General features: G+C 55.6%; 1 protein-coding gene across 6 annotated transcripts in view; it reads right to left on the bottom strand.

Annotated features, from left to right (window-relative positions):
• The window catches only part of SHANK1 (SH3 and multiple ankyrin repeat domains 1), a 46,000-nt gene that overhangs the window by 20,222 nt on the left and 9,572 nt on the right, over positions 1-16,206 (bottom strand). For 5 of the 6 annotated variants that reach the window (XM_072770099.1, XM_072770055.1, XM_072770078.1 and 2 more), the window contains exons 9-15: positions 13,599-13,676; positions 13,355-13,421; positions 12,777-13,107; positions 11,679-11,872; positions 7,733-7,846; positions 7,500-7,575; positions 7,035-7,064 (exon numbers count right to left, since the gene is read on the bottom strand). In XM_072770099.1, the coding sequence (XP_072626200.1) occupies positions 7,035-7,064; positions 7,500-7,575; positions 7,733-7,846; positions 11,679-11,872; positions 12,777-13,107; positions 13,355-13,421; positions 13,599-13,676 (890 nt within the window). The remainder of the gene's footprint in view (positions 1-7,034; positions 7,065-7,499; positions 7,576-7,732; positions 7,847-11,678; positions 11,873-12,776; positions 13,108-13,354; positions 13,422-13,598; positions 13,677-16,206) is intronic. The other variant, XM_072770088.1, reaches the window with a different exon arrangement.

The following is a 16,206-nucleotide window of genomic DNA, read 5'->3' as shown; positions in this document are numbered from 1 at the left end:
CGGAGCTCTACCAGCAACCCAGTGCCCTGAGCCCCTGCCTCAGAACCATTCCCACCTCCTAGGATCTTTCTCGCCCATTCTGTGTGTGTTTGCTCGAAGCAGCCCTTACAGGCCTCCCCCTCAGAGCCTGGAGTGCTTGCTCTCCCACTCAATCTTTCCTCATTCATCCATCCATTCAGCAAGCAGTTCCCAAACCCACTGTGTGCCGGCACAGCACAAGGGATGGGGAGATAAGCTGCCAGGTCACCAGACAGTCTGGTTTGAGCCTCTTTTAGCCACGTCCTTATCTGTGACCTTGAGCCCAAGGCTTTAACCTTTTGGGCCTCAATTTCCTCATCTATAATGTGAGATAATAACAGGCCCTACCAGACGAGGTCACTGTGGGAGTTCAGTACTTCTAGTATTCAGCACAGTGCTGGGCACATAGTAGTGCGTGCTTGATGGGACTCTTTCGATGGCTTTGGCCAAGTTAGTAAGTTAACAGGACACACGTGCTTCGAGGATAGCTCTCCCAACTCCTTGACTATATATATACTATGGTAACACCTCCCCAGGTACCCAAGCATACTGTAGCATCGCTTACTCAGCACTGTGCAATTGTGGTCAGTAGATGTGTGTGATTATTTATATGCAAATTAATTAAAAAATAAACAGAAAAATTCAGTTCTTCAGTCTCAACAGCCACATTTCAAAGTGCCCAGTAGTCACACATGGCTAGTGGTTACCATGCTGGACAGTGCAGATATAGTACATTTCCATCACTGCAGAAAGTTCTAGTGAACAGCAGTGACTTACATATTCCTTGGTAGGCCTTGAATGTATCTCCCTCATGCAGTGGATAGGTTCTAGTAAAGTGCAAACTACCCACGAATATGCAGATAGTAGCCACCATTAGGCCGTCAAAGCCTGTCAGCACATTTAGGCAGTATTCACATATCCAGGAAAGTCCAATTAAACTCAAATATAGTCCATGTATCTCAGCACCTGCCTGGGCTTGCTTGGATAACAGCCTCAAACCCTTGACATCACCACCGTGTACCTCAAGATTATATATCCATTCCATTCCAGGACCCCCAGTACACAACAGGAATACGTATATACCCTGACTCCAACCCCGCTCCTCTGGGGAGCCCCAAGAATCCCCTTGATCCACCAGAATGCATGCCCTGCTGCACCCTGAGCATCCTGTGGTCACATCTGAGATCTGTCCGGTGCACATGCAGACCCCTTAGCATATTCCAATAATATCCAGCAGCCCCAACACACTCCAATAATAGCCACGCGTGCTCCCGGCGCGCTTCAATTACCTACCCCCACAGATTTGGCAAAACAGCCCTCCACGAATACTCCAGTAGATTTCAGCAACACCCCCACACATCCCAGTATGCTCCAATAATAACTCCCCCTCACTTGGATCTCAGTATATTCCCATAACACACCTCCTGAACACATCCCAGAACATGCCAATAATACCCACTGTGCTCCTACTGTATTTCGATACCATTCCCCCCACACGCAAGCACCCCTGTGTACTCCCATGACCCCCACGACTTCCACTGTCACTGTCACATCCATACGTTTGTACCACAGCGACAGTGTTCTGCACATGCGTGAGTATGCCAGCCCTGCCCTCGTCCCCCCTTATTGTAACTTAGTGCGCTCAACCCCACGTGCATACGCACAGACACACCTAGCAACCGCTCTCGCTCAGAGTTCACCATGGTTCTGAAAACACGCCACAGCACACCCTGTCTTCTTGATCTTATATTCAAGCCAAGGCTAGGCCCCCCTTGTAGCTGGGTGGAAGGGGTATAGGAGAGAGGACAGATTTTGGAGGGGTAAGGGAAAGGAGGGGAACAGAGGAGGAAGGGGCCAAGGCCAAGGTCAACAGAAATTGGTTCAGAGGTCAGAGCTGCCTGCTCCTGACCATGCACTCTGTGACACCCACCTTTGTCCCCACCTGACAACTTCCACCGAGCCCTTACACCCTTGCTACTCCCATATCCATTGCAGGCCTGGGAGAAGCACTTGCTATGTGCAAGGCAGTGTGTGAAACTCTTCACAGGAAAGTAACTCTCTCTCTCCTAGCCAGCCTCTGAGGTAGGCATAAGTACTATTTCCGCTTTAGAACTGAGGAAACAGAAGCAACTTGCCTAAGGTTACACAGTGAGCAATCTTCTTCAGAAACACAGAAGAAATACTTGGGTGGCTGCAGTTATGATGCTGTCCACTCCCCTGCACCCAAATACTTCAAGAACATCTACATTTGCCCCAAATTGGCCATGAGCATACACCCTTTCAGTGCCTGAAATTTATCCCAGGCTATGCCAACAGCACATAAGTGACGTTTACTGACCCATTGCTGACGGCTGGATGGCAATCCATGCATTTAACATTTATTTATTCACATATTCTCACAATACCCGTGGAAGGGGTAACTGAGTCATGGAGAAGTAACATGCTCAAGATTCCACTAGCTTAGAAGACTGTCAAAGCCGGGATCTGAATTCCTCACAGGCAACCCAGACACCCCAATAATGTCCAAACACCCTCAGATCATCACAACAACGCCTGTGTCCCTCCCTCTCAAGCATCCCATCCCATGCATGCTCTTTTCTCTCATCACTCCTGTGACTTTATCGCCCAATCCCTGGTCATGGGATGCTTTCCTCATCCCACTACATTGTCCTCTAACTTCCCAACTGCCCACAGTTTCCCTGAACTGTGTGCTTTCCATCGTCTGCTCCTGTGTGTGATCCTTCACCTCTCTGCTCTGCTCTCTACTCCACACCGCCGCAGTTCTGAAAGCTCCATGTTGTCCCAAACCACCCTCATTAGCTCTCACTTCTGCTAGACCTCATTGCATCCCATGGGGCCATCCGTCCACCTCCTGCTTTGACCCTGCACACCTGCCATCCCCTTCCCCAAAGTGTCCTCCACAGACCTCTGTGGCTTCTCACCCCTCTCACATCCTCTCACGTCTCTGTATGCAACCCCACTGTGTCCCCTACAGTACCTGAGGTTTCTTTCGTATTTTCATCTGTGGAAGGCTCTCTTTACTTCTGCATCCTCAACTCACTTCCTCACACACCCTTCCGCCTCCTGGTACTTGCAGCTGCATTTCATTTATATTCCCTGCATCCTCTCTGTGCTCTCCCTGTGCTGCCTGAATCCCCACCCCCAAATCCTCCTCACAGTTCTGCATTCCCTCCTCACCCCATTTCTCCAAACACCCCACGCACCCTCTATGCTCCAGCACGCACTCACTTCAGTGTCCCCTACTCTCCCCTGTTCCATTCTCCTCGGCCACCCTCCTACTTAGACCCTCTAACCCCACCCCTACCCCCATTCATGCTTGTACTGCTGACTACCTGCCCTGCAGGAGCACACACAATGCTCTCCCCCAGGCCATCTCTTGGTGACCCCAGAATGGCCTCTGGAGCTCAGCGGCAGCTCTTGTTCACCAGATCCCACACATGGAGACTGCAGCAGTGTCCACCCCCCCGCCTCAAAGGTGCCTCTCACACATCCAGTATCCCACAGGCCAGAGCTTGCTGCTGTACAAGGCACCCCCCTGGTACTCAGCCCTTCCTCGTGTACCCATCTCCCAGGGTCTCTCCGTGGTCTGCACAGAGGCCCCTTCGCAGGGCAGCCAGCCCCCTCCCATGCTAAGAAGTGACACACACAAGCAGATGCAGCTCCCCATGCAGAAGCTCAGCCCAGTGGCTCAGCACACAAGCCCCACACCGGCACAGACCCCCTGGAGGCAGGGAGAGGGGCACATGGGGACAGAGACACATGGAGGGACTAGAAATGGGGATGGCTGTGGGGGAGGGGACAGGCCTGGCATGAGAGGATAGGTAATGGGAAACACAGCCGCAGTCCCTGGGACAGACCCACTCCATCACACACACACACACACACACACACACACACACACTCCTCGGACAGTGTCTCTATCACTCCAAGTCACACACAGAGACAGACACCATCAAACAGGGACACACAGATGGACACAGCTTTGGGAAGGGGGCTGGGAGCCCACCATCTCCCCATTTCTCTCTCTCACACACACATACACACACACACGCGTGCGCGCGCACACACGCGTGCGCGCACGGCTGCAGGCAGTCACACACGCACGCACATCCACACAGCCATACTGACACATGCACAGTCGCACAGTGACACGCAGCGGAAAAAGAGGAGGGGAGGGGAGGCCGGGGGTGGGATGTGTGTGTGATGGGGGGGGGATGACTGTGAATGGGAGAGAGGGGTATGAATGAGGGGACTTGCTAACTCTGTAAAGGGGTGTGGGGAGATGGGGATCAGAGGAACCTGGAATGGAGGTGCCTGAGGGGGAGCCACTGTGGCTCCCCACAGGGAGGGCTCCAGAGTGGGGGTGGTGAGGGGTAGTGGATTCCAAATACCAGAGTGGGATCCGTTTGGAGGGTCTGACTGGGGGAAAGGTTTTGGAGGAAGAGCTGAGGGGGGCATGAAAGGGCCCGGAAGGGGGCTGAGGAGTGCCTGTGTGTTGGGGGGGTCTTGGGGAGAGAGGCCCAGGGACGGAGGGTGAGAGGAGGGTTGAGAAGTCCAAAAGGGTTTATCACCGAGGGAAGGTGAGAGGAGAGGGGGTGGGGGGGGGCGGCTTGGGGTGGGGGGCAGCTGGAGTCCCAAGGCTGGGGGATTAGCGGCGGGGGGAGGGTCGTCACAGCGGGCCGGGGCCTCCCAGCCTGCCGCGGAGAAAAGGGGCGGCGCGCTCCGTTACCTGTAGATGTACCAGACGCTGCGCCGCCGGGGCCCCAGGGCCGGCCAGCTGGAGGAGAGCGCGGGGGGCGGCTGCGGCAGGGAGCCCCCACCGGGGCCGCCTCCGAGACCCCCGCCGCCACCGACCGCAGACAAAGCCATTGCCGCCGCGGCCCCGGCCCCGGTCCCGGTGCCGGCCGCCCCCGCCGCCGCCGCCGCCGCCGCGTCCCCGTCCCCGCTCGGCCGAACCCCCGTGTCCGGGCCCCCAGGCCCCGCCTCATGCTGACCCGCGCCGGGAGGGGGAGGGGGAGGGGGCGCGCACCCTCCCGCGGGAGGGAGAGCAGGGCCGGGGGCTCACATGCCGGGGGACGCGGGGGCGCGGGGCGCGGGGTCGGGCCGCGGCGGGAGCGCGAGGACCGCGGACGGCGCCGGCTTCAGCACCGCGGACAGCTCCGGAGGCGGGCGGCGGGCGCGAGGCTTTAACCCCTTGGCGTCCTGCGCCGGGTGGCGGAGGGGGCCGGGCCGGGGGGGAGGGGGCCGGGAGGGGAACACGGGGCCCCCTTGGCGGGAGAAGGGGGAGGGGCGAGGCGCGGGGGGGGAGGAGAAGGGGGAGGCACTTCCGGTCTGCCCCCCCTTAACCCCCTCCCCCCTCCAGAGCCCTCCCGCGCAGGTGCAGAGCGAGGGAGAGCGGAGAGAGAGACACGCACAACACCATACAAGATGCCTCGCGACCGCGTGCGGGGACGCGCGAACCGAGTCCCGCACTTCCCAGGCAGGGATACCACGGTGAGAGAGGCCCCAGGAGGGGACGCACAGTCCCCCCTCGCAGACCGACACATAATGCACCCCAACACAATCTGGAAGGGACAGGAAGGGAAGAAGGCTAGAAACATTGAGACTGGGCACCAGAGCAGTGAGAGACACCCCTCCAAGAAGCCCGGGTGAGGGACATACACACAGCATGGCTCACTGGAGAGAAGAGAGAGCATAGACGCCCAGGGAGAGGAGAGAGGGTGGCACAGGTCATGACCTTACAGCTCCAGCAGGGATGCAGGGCACACAACACAGGTCAGGCCACCCCATACAGGGTCAGGGAGAGCAGTGGAGAGGCAGGAGGGGATGAGGCTCAGACATACCACACAGAGCAGCACATGCCAGCCGGGACAAGGAGGAAAGGGTAAGGGGAGGGGATGAAGTTGGTGGAGCTAGGAAGGAGAAAGAAGAAACTAAGGGCAAGAGGGACCACTCCTATCCAGCTGGTAGAGCAAGCAGTTCCCAGACCAAGGCCAAGGAGAGACCCAGAGAGACACTGTCAGAGACAAGAAGCAGAGGCTGATAGGGAGATTTGGGGTGGGGGGAACCTTGATACTCACCCGGTGCCCAGAGCCAGAGACGTGCCAGGTGAACGCGCACAATGGTCAAGCGCCTCAGACACTCCGGGCGCAGGGTGGCACCCCAGCCCCACCCTCTCTCCCCATCTTGTTAGTTCTCCTCCCTCAACCCTCCCCACCCATCCCCACTGGCCAGAACACAGACACATAGGTTTGGACACATTTAATGGAAGGATGCTACAAACAAGGAGACCCTTCCCTGGATAGGGGGAGTGGTGGGAGCGGATGTCATCCTTCAGACACCCAATTATATGATCATCCCTCCCCCACAGTCTTGCCCTTCTGGAAGCCCAAACCCTGGAGCCCTCCCCTCCTCTGCCCTCCCCTCCTCCAGTGCCCCAGGTCCTGAATTCCAGATCAATCGGACAGATGCAAATGCATGCACACGGTTTTATGGGCCAACACGCACACACAGTGACATGCATAGAAAGAGACATATGTGCAGTAACCCACCTGTCCATACAAGGTAAGCAGACATACTAACATCCCTGGAAACATTTGCCCTCATTCTCAGACACACAGATTTAGGGAAACACAAATGTGCCGTGCCAGCCTCACTATTAGCCTTAGTTGTGTGTCCATATGTGACAGCCACAAATGCACTCATCTACACAAAGTAGGACAGGCCCTCTCACTGTCATGGGCATATATATGCACAGGTTATACGTCTAGGGGACCCTAACTACCCATGCACACAGACACATGTCATGCGCCACTACAGAGACACGACAGAGGCAAGGACACACTCAAGAGAATCTGCACGAGGACGCTCACCCATGTAAGATGTTCACGCACAGGGAAACCAGCTCTGGTTGTGCACACACAAGTCCATACATCCCCAGGCACCCCTTTCTTCCCATTTCTGACCCCGTGCCCTCCCTTCCCCTCCCCTCTCACCTCCCTGGGCCAATCCCATCCATCAAGCTTCTGAAGCAAGTCAGCCAGCAGCCAGGGAGGGGAAAGGTGTCAGTGAGCCCAACTCTCCACCCCCACCCCTCTTGGCCCCGCTATGTCTGCCCCTCTCCCCACGCCTATGTGAGGCATGGGATGCATACACTTCTGCTGCACATGACCGCACAGAGATGGGGGACATGAAGGAGACAAAGGCCTCCAGCCAGCCACACAAACAAGCTCCCCAAGTCCCCAGACATCTCCATCCTTATCTGTCCACCCCATTGGTCTCAGGCTATCCCCAAACTGGGCAATCACAATGGCTGCCAAGGATGGTTTGGGGCTGGGCTTGTGGTCTGGATCAAACTTTAGAGGGAGGAGAAAGGAGGCTGCAAGGTGGTGGAAATATTTAAAGGTGGAGTATGAAGGGAGGTTGGGGTGAGGGGCACCCAAGGGTGTAAGGACATTTACCTTGGGGCATCAAAGCTGTCGTAGGAGCCCACGGTATAATGCCGGAAGAGTCTCTTTGCCTTGTCACTGCGGCTTTCTGCAGGGGAATAAGGGATGACCTTGGACCCTCGGTCTGGAAACAACAAGCCCACCCCTGGAGGTCCTGGCCCAAGTCGTCCCACCTACCTCCCAGCACCCCACCCTCATAGGGAGAACCCTAGGATGATCGGGGACAACTGAGGAGTCCTCATTACCTTGCTTTCCCTCCTGGGACCGGTTGGCCACCTCTTCCAGGCAGTCAGAGGGGAACCAGCCAATGCGACCTTTGACCTGGCCTTCCCAGAAGCCTCCTTCCCCGATGCTAAGCACTGGGTGGGGGAGCAGGACATAGAAACATTTCTATGCTTCCATGTCGCCCCACCCCACCCCCAACACACTCGACCCACGGCCTTTTCGATATTCCCAGCACCTAGCACAGGGCCTGGGCTTAGAGCCTCCTTAATAAATGTCCAAGAAAGGGATGAGGGGGTGGGAGAGAGAACAAGATCATATCACTCCTGCCTTCTTGCTTTCTGAATCCAATGGGAACATCAAGAAGCACTGGGAAGGGGCACCTGGGTGGCTCAGTGGTTGAGCGTCTGCCTCTGGCTCAGGTCATGATCCTGGGGTCCTGGGACTGAGTCCCACATCAGGCTCCCCACAGGGAGCCTGCTTCTCCCTCTGCCTATGTCTCTGCTTCTCTCTGAGTCTCTCATGAAAAAGTAAATAAAGTCTTAAAAAAAAGTTACTGGGAAAAAAGGCTGTGTCTCATGGCATGATCCTCACAGGTTAGGGACACATCCACAACTGGCCCTCACCTCCTCTGGTAACCAACCAGTCCCAGTTCCTGTGTTCTATAATTTCCCTAAACCTTCCTAGACTCCCTAAACCCCTAGACAGTCCCATCACTGCCTCCGCCCCCTCCCGCAGTCTCCTTGACACTTAAATTTCTCCCAGATCCTTCCCTCGGCCTCTCTTTGCTTCCCCGGCTCTAGAAGGGAGAAGAGATACAATCACCTCTTTCTTCCTCTCCACCACCTATAGGCCCTTTCCTGCTGGCCCCATCTCTCAGCCCTGCAGCGGACATTTACTAACTGCCTGCTCTGTGTCTGGCATGGCTGTGCTGGCCGCTCAGGTCCAAAGACGGACATCAGGCACAGCTAATGTTTTCCAGTTCTCACTTGTGACCAGAACCCTAAGAAGGGACACTTTTATTAACCCCATTTCACCAATGGGGAAACTGAGGCTCAGGAGGAGCTGAGGTCATTTGCTCCAGCATATACGGCTTGTGATCAATAGAGCCTGGATTTGAACACCACTCTGTGTCCCCCAAGTGAATGCTTTGAGTCATACTGTTTTGCTACCTCTCTGTTCAAGCACTGTGTGGCTGCTGCTTCTGATGCTAATGACCATGGCAACGGTAACAAACGCATGGTCTTCCATCTCTTCAGGATTTCTCATGGCTCTGTCTGCACTCAGACCTTTCACATACTTCCCGCATGTCTATCTGGGGGAGGCAACAATTGATTTCCCATGTTATACATGATGAAGCTGAAGCTAAAGCAGAAAAGCCTCTTGCCCAGAGATGGATCAAGTCACACCAGGACTTGACTTGGGGCCACCTGGTGCTTTTCTCTGCTTCAGCCACCACCGTTCGGAGGATCTGGGGAGACGAAATCGAGGAGATGCTCAAGGTCATGGAAAGGAACAGGAGATGGGGTAACAGGGGTCTGGGTTCTTGGCTAGCACTCTACTGACTGGCTGGGTGGTCATGGAATCAATCATTCGTTCGCTGAGTGAATGTTTATTAGTGCCAGTTATGAGTCAAGCACCAGGCAATACATGGGGCAGAGTGCTCTGGGACAACAAACGTGGTTCTTGCCCTCGTGGAGCTTCCACGCTGACAGCCATTGGAGGTGTAACTCTGGAGGTTGAAAATTCAGATCAGCACTCAAGGGGGAAAGGACAGAGTGTCCGAAGAAAGGCCAGATGGGGTATATAAATGGATGGCAAAGAGATGCCAGGATGGTGTCCCCATGGACACGACATATAGATGGAGACTGGAAGGACCCTAGGAGTAGAAAAGGCAAAGAGAGGGAGGAAGAGTTACCCTGGCTGAAGGAATAGTCCATGCAAAGAGCCTAGTGTGGAAAAGAGGTTTTGGCCATTTGAGGAATGGAAAGAAAGAGGTCCCTGGCGCCCTGTGGGGGAAGGAAAGAGTGCCAGGAGATGAATTTAGTGGGTAGGCAGGGGAGGGGCTGCTGGCCCAAGAGCAGAGGGAGCCTGCTGCCTCATAGGGATGCGGTGAGCCTCAGTGGCATTGTGGATGTGGGCACATGTTAAAGCAATTAAAGATCTTAATGAAAGGGAACCCCTTCGTGGAATGCCTGGGTGGCTCAGCAGTTGAGTGTCTGAGTTTGGCTCAGAGCGTGATCCCAGAATCCCAGGATCAAGTCCCACATCAGGGTCCCTGCGTGGAGCCTGCTTCTCCCTCTGCCTGTGTCTCTGCCTCTCTCTCTGTGTCTCTCATGAACAAATAAAATCTTAAAAAAAAAAAAAAAAAACAAGAAAGGGAAGGGGACAAGAACAGGGCAGTGAACAGAAGTACTGGGCTTGAACTTCAGAAGGAAACGTGGAAGATATTGCATCCGGAAGGTCCCTCCCTGTGAACTTATCTTCTCTTTCTTCTTTCAAACTCTATCTCAAAGCACAGACCTGACCCTCTGTACATGCATGCGTGCATGTGCACGCGCACACACACACACACACACATGCACAAACACACTTCCCAGGCACCCTGCCTCTGGAGGCACTGTCCCTGACCCCCACAGTTAGCTCCTATGTCTGGCCATTCATTCATTCAGTCACTCACTCGCTCATTCAGCAGATGTGCACTGAAGCCTCCTGTGTGCTGGGCCATCAAACTGGGCCCTGGCAATCCAGAGATCAATGACATGTGACCTTGCCTTCAGGAAGTCAGGCTACAGGAAGAGATAGTGCAAAACAGAAGCTGATCCAAGACCCACCTGGTAACTCTGATCCTTGAACATCTTTCAAGGCCCCACACAACCTCTGTCTCCTGTGGGAGGCACCCCCAGCTTTCCCAGGCAGCCAGGGTCTCTCTCTTCCCTCTAAGCTCCCGTAGTGGGGGCCCACTGAGGATAGTGCAAGTTGGCGATTGCTTTGTACCCAACACTGTCCTGAGTGCTTTGAAGGAACTGACTTTTTAAAATCCTTACCAGCATCCCATTGTATAGATGAAGAAACTGAGGCCCAGAGAAGTGGCCTGTCTGAGGGTGCCCAGCCAGGAAGCAGTTGAGCCAGGATTTGAACCTGGGCAGCTCGGCCCTCCACTGCTACACTACTGAGCTCTTCTGCAGCCTGGAGTTGGCAAAGAATTGCTCCCCCGCCTCGCATTAACTGCCTCGTCTGCTTGCTTGCTGTTTCCAAGCTTTAGTCTATCCAAGAACACACGTCAACAGCCCTGCGAAGTCTGCACGTGAGGGCTACTGGCATCATTTTCCAGAAGAAAACAGAAAAGCCAAAGAGAAGCAAACTCTGGGAACAGCCACTGGCCAGCTCAGGGAGCCCCGGGTCCGGGCCTGGCTTCAAACACCTGTCTCCTTGGAGCCCTGAGAAACAAGCCCCACCTTGTCTCTCAGATGAGAACACCTGGCAGGGGCAGGAGATGAGGTCAAGGGGGCTCGGCCTCCCACTCCACACCAGGTGGCAGGAAAGACCGTGGGCTCAGTCGGGGCACTGGAACAAGTCACTGACTGAACCTGTGCGAGACTGTTCCTTCAACTGTCAGACAGGCGCCTGATGTCCTCCTGAAAGGCTGATCCAGTGGCAGGAGCGGGGGAGGGAGAGGAGCCACTCCCACAGGGCCAGGCATGGTGTCAGGGTCCCCCAAATGCTCATGTCCCCTCCTTTGCCTCAACACCTCCTCTGGACGGGGGGCATCACCACTGCTACACTTCATACTCCTCCAGGGCAGAAGAGGCGTCCAGCGGGCTCTTGTGGGGTCTCCAGAGTGCACTGGACGGTCTAGGCCCTGGAGAACTGCTTGTCCTTGACTGTGTCCTCCTTAAGTGGTTAACCCCCCTGTCTGCCCCCATGCCCACCCCTTGCCCCCAGCCTGGCCCGGCCCTGACCTGTTACCTTTGATCTTTTCCCCCTTGCTCAGGGAGATCTCTCCCTCTGCTTGGGCCTGGTAGGACTTCACGGCCATGAAGGAGCGTCCAGGTACCGCTGAGTAGAGCTTCCTGCGCCTCCCGCGGCTGCCCAGGGAGCCCCCGGGGCCCCCTGAGCCCCCTGTGCCCCCTGCCGGCCCTTCCCTGGGCGTCCCGCTGGAGCTGCATACACAGAGGGTGTGAAAGGCAGGGGAGAGTGGAGCCAGGAGGCACCTCTGGGAGAACAGGGGTCCGTGGGGTGGGGGGAGATAGAGCAGCAGGGTGGGGGAGGGGGCTTGAATGGGTTCCCCAGCTCTGGTGTCCTGGGGGGAGGAGGGTATTTGGGGGCTCCCTCCACCTGCCCCCGGGGGCCCCCTCCTCTGCCTCCTGGCTTCCGGCTCTGCCCCTCCCACGGCCCTGCATGCTGTGCCTGATTCAGCTTCCTGAGCGGAGCTCTGTGTCATCTCTCAGCTCTCTCACGAGCCTTCAGCGACTCCCAGCTTTCTCCTGGTGCAGGTCCAACTCCTCTGCCTGCCGTGCCCAGCCCGCCATGATGTTTCGCTCTCCCGTGTCCTCAGGACACACTGGCCAGCCACAGTCCCCCCTTCTCATCCTCCTCTAGCCAGCCTGGCCTTTTCACCCTGCGGTGCCCCCTGCTTATTCCTCCCTCTACCCTGAGTGGTTCCTCCGCTCCCCCATCCCTCTTCTGGCCTCATCTCCAAGCTCAGACACCCTTCCCCAAGTGCTTCACCCATCCTCATACCATTTGGCTTTTTCTCACCTTGCCCTGTCTGTCTATCTATCTACCTGTCTGTCTTCAGGGGCTGGAACTAACATTTCTTTTGGACACCCCACCCCAGGCCCCTGGCATAGAACAGGTGCTTGGCTAACCTGGTACTTTTGAGGATGAGTGGAAGACTGTGGCTTACAATTCCCCCATTCCTCAGGGAGTAGGAGAGAGGTCTAGAGCCCTGAGGGGGGTACCAGGTACCAGGGTGGACAGGGAGCCAGCCTGGGGCTGTTGTGGCTCTGAGACAGGATCTGGTTGGGTCAGGGTCTGTGAAACAAGGACTGAGCTCTCCCCTACCTGGGCCGTCCACGGGGCTGTCTCTTGGCCTCTTCGGGATGCCTCCCGCGGGATGGGGAACGGGCCCGGGCGCCCCGGGGGCTGCTGGCACTTCGGAGGGTCCCACTGCTGAGCTTGGTGCTGGGGGCCGAGGGCTGCGACTGCCCCTGGGTCCCTGAGGTAGGGCCAGGGGCCCCAGAGGACGAGGTCCCAGGGGCAGCAAACACCATCCAGTCAGGCAGGGCCATGCTGGTATCACTGTTGGCCCGAAGCAGCGCCGGGGGCACCGTCAGCCCCGCGCCTGGGGGTCCCCGTCGCCGGGCGGCGTACTTGGGGGACTCCTGGAAGGGCACTGAAAGGGCACAGTGGCAGAGGGCAGCATGGGGCGGTAGCGGCAGGTGGAGGGGGCATGCAGGCAAGGGATGACAGGGTGGGGGAAGGCACGAGGGGAGAAAGACAGTCATGAGAGTGGGGGCCTGGAATTGCACTCCCCACTACTATTCGGATGCTCACGGTCTGCTGTGACAGACTCCCCAGTCCTACCAGGCATCCCCAATGACCCCCGGTTCTCCCTTCAGTCCCATCTCCCACTCGCTCACCCACATCCTGTTCTCGATGGTTTCGGATCAGCTCTCCCAGTTCAAAATTCCCAGCGATCACTGCCACCTGGAGGAAAGGGGGCACGGGAAGGCAGGGTGGCCGGGGGAAGCAGAGGGAAAGGGCGGGAAGCACGGTGAGGTCCCTGGCCAGCTGCGCCGCCCCCCCCCCCCCACCGCCAAATCTTCACTCCAGCTCCTGCTCCCTCCCTCCTCTCCCAGACTGCCAGGCCCCACAGCCCCAGACCTGGAAGGGGGTCTGTCCATTGTGATTCTTCACATCCTTGTTGGCTCCTCGATAGAGGAGGATCCTAGCACAGGTCTCCTGAGGATGATGGGACGGCCGCCGGTGGCACAGGGTGAAACAGAAGAAAATCATTAAAGGTCGTGAGCAGACACTGGCATTGTGCTTCAGGAGAAACCTGATCTAGACCTGCCTTGCCCAGGACAGCAGCCGCTTACCACGTGTGGCTCAAGAGCCCTTCAAATGTGTCCGGTCCAAACAGAGATGAGCTGTATGTGTGAAATACACACCAGATTCCGATAACTTAACATGAAAAAATTAAACCTCTCTAACCACTTTTATACTGATTGCATGTTGACATGGTAATACTTTTGGAAACCATGGGCGAATCAAATATGCTACAAAAATTACTGTCCCGTTTATTTATTTATTTATTTTTTGGTGCGGCTCCTGGGACACTTAAAATTACACACATGACCAGTGTTACCTTCTATTGGCTGGCGCTGATCTAAAGCGAGGTTTCTTTGACCTCAGCACTACTGACATTTGGAGCCAGATAAATCTTTGTAGTGGCGGCTGTCCTGTGCATTGTAGGATTTTAGCAGAATCCCCGGGCTTTACCACTAGATGCCAGTAGCACTCCCCTCCAGGATTGTGAAAACCAAGAATGTCTGCACACATTGCTAAAAGTCCCCTGGGGGGCAGGGGTGTTCTGGTTGAGAGCCACCAATTTAAACTTCATGGAGGGCTTACTATGTTGCATGCCAGGTGCTCAGCGTGCAGAAGCTCACTGTATTGTCCAGCAATTCCACGAGATGGAAGTTGCTATTCCCATTTTATAGATGAAGAAACTAAGGCATCAGAAGGAGCTCCAAGTCACCCAGCTGGTGACTTTCAGTGGTTGGATTTGAACCATGGTCTGTCTGAATCCAGAGTCTTTGCTTTTATCATGCACTCCGGTAGACCCAGAAGGAAGGGGGCAGAGGGGGCCGGGGTTGGGCAGTGGGAGGTAGGAATGCTGTCCACATCCAGATCAATTCCTTACTAATGTCAATCACGTCACTCCCTCTCACTGTTTGGATCAAACCCAGTGCCCTTGCCGTGGCCTAGGGGCTCTCCCTCCCCCTCACCTGCCTGCCCTGCCACCCCCAGCCTCACCAACTTCATCTTCTGCCACCTTCCTTCACTCTCCATACTCCAGCCACACCGGCCTCCTTCTTCCTCTGACAGGCGTGCTCCTGCCCCAGGGCCTTTGCACCTGCTGCTCCCACTGCTTGGAATTATCTGCCCCAGATGCCCACGTGGTTCACTTTCTCACTTCATTCAGGTTTTCGCTCAAATGCCACCACTTCGGAGAGGGCTTCTCTGGCTACCTCGTCAAAAACAGCTCCCTATTCTATTCCCTGTTTTATTTTTATTTATAGGATGCCCACTATATGCCAGGCATTCTTCTAAGCCCATATTAGCTCATTTTTCTTCATAATGCTGTCTCCCTAAAATGACATTTCTCTTTTACTTGTCTCTTTAGCATCCCACTCCCATTACATTGTACGTTTTATATGGGCACGATTTTGTCTGTGGCACCCACCACCTGGAATCGTGCCTGGCCCATAGGAGCTGCTCAATAAACAGTTGCTGAAGTCTTCCACCCTTTGTCTTGGCCTGGCCAAACCCAGCCTGGCCCCCAGCCCGACTCCTCCCCCCAGCTCCCTCAGATGTAATTCAACCAGCATTCACAAAACACCTCCGTGGCCTCACCCTCTCTATGTGACAAACATGCTGAGGATGCTTATATGATCTCATATTACAGGACAAGCTCAGAGAGGGTAAGTCTGTGCCCGAAGTCACACAGCTGGTTAGGGGAGCAGTGAGGACTCAAACTTGGCCTTTGAAGCCTAGGGCTCATCTATGTCTTGAGGGCACACAACTCTGATTGCCCAAATCAGTCACTGGACAGCAAAGTTAGCTCAGATAGTTTTCTGGATGCATTTATGAGTGTGTATGTGTGTCCAAGTGTGTACACGCTGCCCCCTAATTAGACTGTTAACTACTGCCATGTGTTTTTGCATGTCTGCCTGCCTCCATTGCCACCTGGCCTAGCATAGGGCCAGAGCCCCACCAGCCCAGCCAGCATTTCACTATACCTCGAGAACCTCAACTTACTGGTGTCCTAGCACTATTCTTACAGCATCGCAATTCCTCGTTTACACATCTGCCTCTTCACCACCCGTGAACTCCCCCCACCCACCCCAGGACAAGGCACCACGTTGAGTCTGATTCATCTCACATCTGGGCACACGGTAGGTGCTCACAAAACATGCATGGGAAGAATGAGGATGAAGAAGTGGAGCCGAGTCATTCAAAATTCACTCGTTCAAGCCATTCATTCATTCATATGGTCATTCTGTTGAATATTCTGATGGGGGCTCTGTGTAGTCTTGGGGCAAACTCAAGGTAGCAGATTCATAATTCATCTTTTCATTCACTCAATAAAGACCGGCTATGTCCTGGGGCCTTGGGACAGAGTGATTGATCAAACTGGGCCCCCACCCTTGAAGAGCTCACAGCCTACACACGTGGACCTGACCTTCACCAGCAGAGGGGAGACAGG

Source organism: Canis lupus, chromosome 1 (genome assembly GCF_048164855.1).
Source record: "Canis lupus baileyi chromosome 1, mCanLup2.hap1, whole genome shotgun sequence".
NCBI classification, from domain to species: Eukaryota; Metazoa; Chordata; class Mammalia; order Carnivora; family Canidae; genus Canis; species Canis lupus.
This window is presented reverse-complemented; position numbering and strand designations above follow the sequence as displayed.